We start from the raw sequence: 7,348 nt of genomic DNA on the forward strand, positions 1-7,348 counted from the left end.
TATATTCTCAGTGATTTTCACCAGCCACAGATATTTGGAAGGAGTTTCGTATGCTTTAAAATAAAAGGAGCTTCAGGAAATGTATTCTATCATACGGAAACATTTTTCCTGTATTAAAGAACAGTTTATAGAATAGGCTTGGATAAACTGTTCTGTACCTGCACATGGTGTTACACAGCTATCAGCCAAACTAACAAGCTCTGTACTAGGACTACATCCTAGTGGCTGCAAAACTAAGCAGCAATCAGCACTACAACAGGGAAGGAGAACTGAAATTAGAAAGCACATCAGTACAACTTAATAACCCAACTCCCTGCCAGAAATGATCAGACAAGATGCTTAAAATCATGTATATGAACATTTCACTGACAATAAATAATATGAATGGAAGGAAACACTTCAAAAAATAAAACCAAACATAAAAATTGCACACAGAACTCAAAACACACCATGGTATCTTAGGGAATTTACAAGGCCATTAAAAAAACAGAGTGAGGCACATACTCTCTAAAATTCACCTTGTTTCCATAACAAGGAAGCCAAACTTAGTAAATAAAAAAAAAACAAAGTTTTACTCTGAATTTTATATTGTTAGTTGCTGACAAACAAAACTTTTAAACTGAGTTGAATGTTCTTTTGTGTTGTCACAGGTCATTTTAGAACCCTTAATCTGTACCATTGTGCCCTTGGAAGGTCTGCTTCAATTCTGTAATAAACCAAAGATAAATGTTTATTTGCAAGGGGTTAAGATAAGGCTACCAGAAACATAAGTAATTTCTTTAGGAAAATATAGTTAAGCAGAGGTAAAAATTGTATGGAATATTCAAGGGCCAGGTAATTCATATAACATGAGTGTATAATGACCTAAGTGATAATTTTCTGCATCTACATAGCCTGTACCATACTTGCACCCAGACTCTGGGTTTTCCCTTTATGAAAAAGAGCCTTTTTATTTATAATATGTAGACAAGATATGAGCTGATTCAATTTAAATGATTTAAATTTTAAAATGACCTGCTGCAATTCTATTTTTAAGAACTGTATAAATCATCATATTTCATCATTACATTATCTAGCTGTTGAAATACAGCTATTCTAACACTTGTAACCACACCTTTGAACAGGGACACTTTCCTACAAGCTGATAAAAATAGATCCCTAATTTAACCCGTGCGGCCTGTTTTGAATAGCTGCAGTTTAGTGCCATCATGTCAATGACTAGCTCAGCCTCTCTCATTTCTTACCCCCTATTCACTAACAAGCAGATTAATGTGGTAATAATAGCTGACAGAACATTCACTCAGCAGTTAAGTTTGAGGAGGTCTTCTTTAAAAAATACACCAGTAAATTTAATTTTTATAGAGCATACAGTCAAAATGTCATAAAACTACACCATACCCTCCAGTGAAGAATAGCTGATGCTTATTCCACATAATAATGTTAGTCTAATTGTCATAAAATAAGATGACATCTCTATAACTAGTAGTGCCAGTGTCAACATACTGTTGGACACATGTTTTATTAATGACAGAAAGAGTCACTCTTGATTCTGTCAATTGCTGGCAGACTACTTTAAAATCATCATAACTCTCTCCCCTGCTCTCCCTCTCTAGTTATGACCATGTTATGTAGTAACAATGCACTTGAGTACCTATCATATAGATTAATTTTTCTAGCTATCCATGCTTTGCTCTAAACATCACAACTCAGATAACAAATTCCAGCTGACTTTTTAAATATATTCTTAATTAGGCTTAAAATTGACTTGCAGAACACATAAGAAGTGCTGATCACTTTAGTTTAGAAATGTACTTTCCTTTTCCATTGGAATTCTAGCAGTCATTCTTTCTGTGTAACAATGAAAATGGTTCAATGAATTTTGACACTACTTGTTAAGTCTCCTCCAACATTACAGTTTTTTCCTTATTGTTTTCTATTGGAAGTAATTGGCATTTTTTAGTTGAAAAATTACTTGCATACATACATACTCTTACTGCTTTTATGTATTTTTGAGTTAAAAAGCACCTTGTCATGATCTCATGACATCAACTGAAAGGTATGTGTACTGTATTTACATTAGTCACCCTCACCTCAACCTGCTGCCCCCATTGGCTACAATGTTTTCACCAAGAGCCTTAATTTTGACAGTGATGTTAGATTTAAACTACAGGAAGTTGAATGGATAGATAGTTTTTGCAAAGCAAAAGTTAAGACTAAAAGTTTCCTTGACAATTGTTACTGCTTTTGCCATTAGCTGCACAGTCGTGCTGCTGCTAAATTAGCATATGGAAAAATACTTAATTTAAATGTTGCTAAGATCTTATTAGTAAGATCTCAGCTCTTCACATATGTTCCATTAAGCGATAGATTCTCTCTTATTTCTAGCCACAATTATTTAGAAAAAGCAACTCTCCCCATATATCAAACCCAGAAAAGTGGAACTCACATAGAACACCTTACCTTCCATAAACCACCATCTGAGGAAGAAGCTGAAAAGACTTATGTTGGTGATATATAACTTACAGTTGTGATAGGCACCAATTAACATGTTTTCTTTACTAAGGAAAAAGTTATTCTGCCCCTCAAATCTGAGATCCAAACCATTTAAAAATAACTTGGAAAAATAAAGTAGAAGAGCACTGACCTTTCATTATACATGAATTTTTCATTCAGAGCATTTCAGAACCATTCTTAACATGTACCACAATCTGAAGAACAAACTTCAATCATGCAAAAGCTGTTTGATTATTATTAATTTATGTCATTGTTCAATTGAACTGAGTGACTTAATACCTTCCATATGTGGAAAGTGCATTATATACATGGGTGATGACCCTTGAAATTAAGAATATGAATACACTAAGATGATACATGAGGCTGTCTAATAAACTCTGATATCAAGGCTGTGCAAGTAGTAAACAACCAAAAAGATCAAACAACACGATAATTTTTTACTAACTACCTATAAAATATTTATATAATGTTTAAAATATGCGGAAAATAACACAGCAGGGGAACAGCAATGTTTTGCAAAACAAATAAAATGTTTGGGTTTTATTACTAGCAGGGCTTTAATATGTCGCATTATAACAACTCTCTAAAAATATACTTAATTTAATGCACATTCTATTGAGATTTATGAGTAATACATAAACCTAATGAGTTGAATAATTATTAAGAAAAACAGGTTATGTCAGCTGCTGTTAATAACAGATGATGATGAAGGGGACCACAAACTGGTAATATGTGTGTGCACACTGTGGAATGAAACCGGCAGAGTTGTCTAGGTTTACAGTGGCCAGAGTTGTACCAGGTCACATTAACAATGTCCAAAAGACAGGTGATAACTGCCAGTCACTTCTTTCACGTTTCTAGAGGAAAAGGTGAAATTACTTCCTAACATTAAGAGAGTAAACTTCTGTTAAGTTAACTGGTTGGAGGATGATGGGCAGCTTTTAATGGATACTATGCCATATCCGCTTTTACAAAGTGCCACAGATTGCAGGAAGGACAGATCAAAGTTCTGGGCACAACTGCACTTTTCCTCCCCTCCTTCCCCCTTGAACATTCAAGACTTCAGAGACCAAATCTAGCCCTGATAGTGCAGCGTGCCTGATCCCAGACCTCCAAAAGATCATACTATGCCTACACGTGATTTCCTGAGAAACCAATTTATCTGTAATACACAAACTTTCTCCTTTCAGCAGTGCATGCTTTCCTGTCCTCTGCTTCGCATCCTTGTTACCACTGAGAGACCCCAGACATCTTCCTAAACTATTATGTAGCTGTAACCCTGCAACCAAGCTAAAGTTAAAAGGACACGTCAGCATCACTGTTCTGGGCACGTATATATATATATTTTGTTTAGTTGTCATTCATTAAAGATTAGACATTAATATGATAACAGATATCATAATAATAGATATCATTATATAATAGTGTACATATTATACATACTATACATTGTATATATTAAAGTATATGCACTCATATATATATTATAAATTATATTTTTATACATACTATATAAATGATATATAGTATATATTTTGATCTAATATGTATAATGTATATAATTTAGAATAGTAATGAAATTATACAGTAGGTATGAAATATTTTAAATTACATACATTATACATGCTAAATCCTATTATATACATACTACATAATCACAGGTAATATAAATATGATATAGTATGTATATAGTATACATTGCGTACATCACACATGCTATATATTCGATACATACTATGTAATCATAGATAATATAAGTGATATAGTATGTATATAGTATAAATTACATACATTGTACATGCTGTATCATATTATACACATACTAGTCACTGATTATAATATAAATGATATTACATAGTATGTATATAGTATATATTATAAGTTATATACAGCCTTATACATGCTATATAATAGTATATACATACTACATAATCACAGATGTTATAATATAAAAAGTATATAGTATGTTATATTTTATTATATAATATAATTATACTGTTATAGTACACTACAATATAAATAGTATATAGTATATATGTTATACATACTATAGATCATATATATACTACATAAGCATGTATTTTATAAAGCGTAGGCATGTTACATGCAATATTATACAGCCTATACATGATCTGTATTAGGAAGCACATGTCACATGAGAGAGTGCACATAGCAGCGGGTACTGTACACTATTCCAGGGGGCATGTTTTATCTATCATGTTGTATGCCCAGTGCTAACTCCCCGGCAGCAGCCGCCAGGGTCCAGCTGAAGCCCGCTCCCAATCTCAATGGTTACTCAGCAGAGGCGGCCACCCCGCGCCCCCGCCCCCGGCGCAGCCTCGCCCTTACCTGCTGCTCTCCCGGCTCCGCGGCTTTCACCAGGTGCTTCTCCTTGTACAAAGCCCAGAGCCCAACGTGAGGCAGGAAAATTAAAGCCACCGTGAACACCGCCGTCATCTGCAGCACCCGCTTCTGTTTCCTCTTCATGGCAAGCGGCAGCGAGTCCTCAGCTCCGGCGCCTCCGCCGCCCGGCGCCTCCGCTCCCCCGCCCCGAGGCCGAGCCGCCGCCGAGAAACTTTGCCCGCCGGCCTCGCCCGGCCCCCGATGCCGATGCTAATGCCGATCCGCCCCGCGCGCGGGCGCCGCCGGCAGCTGCGGAGCAGACGCGAGCCTGGAGTCAGCCCGTGTCGGCCGCCCCCTCCTCCTCCTCCTCCCGGCCCCGCGGGCAGCACAAGTTGGGGCCTGCGGGCGACAGCACGCGGGGACACTTTGCAAGGCGGCGCCGGGGGGTGGGGGGAGCCGTGGGCAAGCAGCAGCAGCCACAAGGTGCAGCGGCACCCGGGACTGGAGGAGGAAAGGAGGGAGAAAGGGAGGAGGGGCGGCGGACCGCACTTTGCGAGCTCCGCAAACTCCTCCACACCCCCCGCCCCGCTCCCGACTGCCAGGCGGAGCCCGCACGGCGCTGCCCCCTCGCCCGCGGCTGCCCCTCGCTCCCCCGCGCCCACGGGGGGGCATCCAGCAGCACGGGCGGGCTGCGGCGCTGCGAGGGGACAGCGAGCGGGGCTGAGCGCCCATCCTCCCCGACACGTGCACGGGGGCACCCCCCTCCCGGCCCCGCGGCTCTCGCAGGAGGGCGGCGCTGCAGGCGGGGCGGCTCCGGCCTCACCTCGTTCCCTCCGGCTCCGGCTCCGGCTCCGGCTCCGGCATGGTGCGCGCTGCGGGAGCCGGGGAGGCTGCGCCCGTGTGCGGCGGCGGCGGGTCCGGCGCGCAGCGCTCCCGCCCGGCTCCTCGCTGCAGCTCCCCGGCAGGAGGAGGTGGGGGATGCCGAGAGCCCTCCCCGGAGCGGGGGCAGGCGCCTGCTCTCCAGCCGCGGAGTGATGAGGTGCAGCAACCCCCCCGGCCGGGGAAGGACCCCTGTGGTGCAGCTGAGGGAGCCGCTTGCCCGTGCCCCCGGGGAGAGGAGGGAGCCGGCGCTGTGGCCGGGCCTCCTTGGCTATCCAGGCACCCCCTTCCTCCCTGCCTGGGCCATCCTCTCAGCACTGGGGTGGGTCCTGTCCCCACTGCATCCCAAAATCCATGGGCAACTGGTGCCACCTGAATTGGGGGGCACGTGTCCCACCCAGAGGCCAGTCAGCGACCAGTGGGGTCCCCCCTCGGCTGATCTCACAGACCGGGAAGTGCCAGTAGCTATTCACCTGGTACCCCCACTCCCTGGCCAGCGCTCCCAGGGAGGGCGCTCCCGCCTGCCACCGAAGTGGGGAGCACTGCCTGTCGGAGGGTGCGCCAGCACTCTCAGGGGATGCACCATTGCCAAAATAACCCCCGCCTGCATAGACTGTGGAACAGGGTGGACCACCCAGGCCATGGCCTGACCAACTTTTAGCACGTTAATGTCTATAACCCATAAACACACAATTGTCATTCCAGTTAAAACTGTATGGCTGTTTTTTAATTTTTAACAGCACAGCTAGCTAAATAGTAAGCTACGCTGCCGCTTCGTTTGTGCCTGACGTGACATTTCCGATCGATGCGTGTCGTTACGTAAGTTGCCTGTGCGTACGTCTCAGCTAACCTCTCAAAAACATGTTCAGGACATCGGGAGAAAAAAACGTTAAGCAAGGAATCGGTGGTGGGAGCTGGAGGGGGCAGGGGTTGGTTGGGTTTTTTGCCCCCCCCCCCGACCAAAAAGGCATTCCGCAGCCCCTGCCCACCTGAATGGGACAGATGCACCCCTAAATAAACTGGGGTTGAGAGACGCTGCTGTCCCCAGGGTCGGTTCAGACACGGGAATAAGAGGCTTCCCCTGCTCAAGAAACCCCTCATTCCAAAGGAGAGACTTGCTAAGGAAAGATTTGGGCAGAGAGAAGGGGGAGCTGTCTATGAAGTAGGCCACATTTCCCACCCCCCAACCCATCCCTGGACCCATCCCGGCTATTCCCTCCCCTCAACTGGTCCCTGGGCTTCCCCCATCTTGGAGGAGGAGGAGGAAAGCTTTAAATTTACAGGGGAGATAAAAGTTTTTGGGACAGCCTCTCGGCTTCTTCTTCAGAAGTCCCAGTTTTCAACCCTCCCATAACACGCCTCCCTCTCCCTGTGTGTCTACAGTGCATATCTTCCAAGCAGGCTCTTTTGTAGAAAAGTGTGATTGTCCATAATGAGCACAAACTTAAGCCTGTGTTAAAAAGGCCACTGGGTCAGTTGTTCTTCTTTTTTTTTATATATCAGCCACTGAGCCAGTGAACAGGTTCCTGTTTAGTTTCTGGAACTGCAGATGTAACTCCTGCAACAAGAATCAGCCGACTCTTCCTCCCTCTGAACACTGGGCATTTCAAGT

At 43.7% G+C, this 7,348-nt stretch overlaps 1 protein-coding gene across 1 annotated transcript in view; it reads right to left on the reverse strand.

Moving 5' to 3' along the window:
* Window positions 1-5,475, reverse strand: part of GALNTL6 (polypeptide N-acetylgalactosaminyltransferase like 6) — a 1,039,950-nt gene extending 1,034,475 nt beyond the window's left edge. The window contains exon 1 of the mRNA XM_014611634.3: window positions 4,864-5,475. Within this exon, the coding sequence (XP_014467120.1) occupies window positions 4,864-5,001 (138 nt within the window). The 5' untranslated portion in view covers window positions 5,002-5,475. The remainder of the gene's footprint in view (window positions 1-4,863) is intronic.
* Between the last annotated feature and the right edge of the window lie 1,873 nt (window positions 5,476-7,348).

The sequence above is a fragment of the Alligator mississippiensis genome, chromosome 2 (assembly GCF_030867095.1).
Source record: "Alligator mississippiensis isolate rAllMis1 chromosome 2, rAllMis1, whole genome shotgun sequence".
NCBI classification, from domain to species: domain Eukaryota; kingdom Metazoa; phylum Chordata; order Crocodylia; family Alligatoridae; genus Alligator; species Alligator mississippiensis.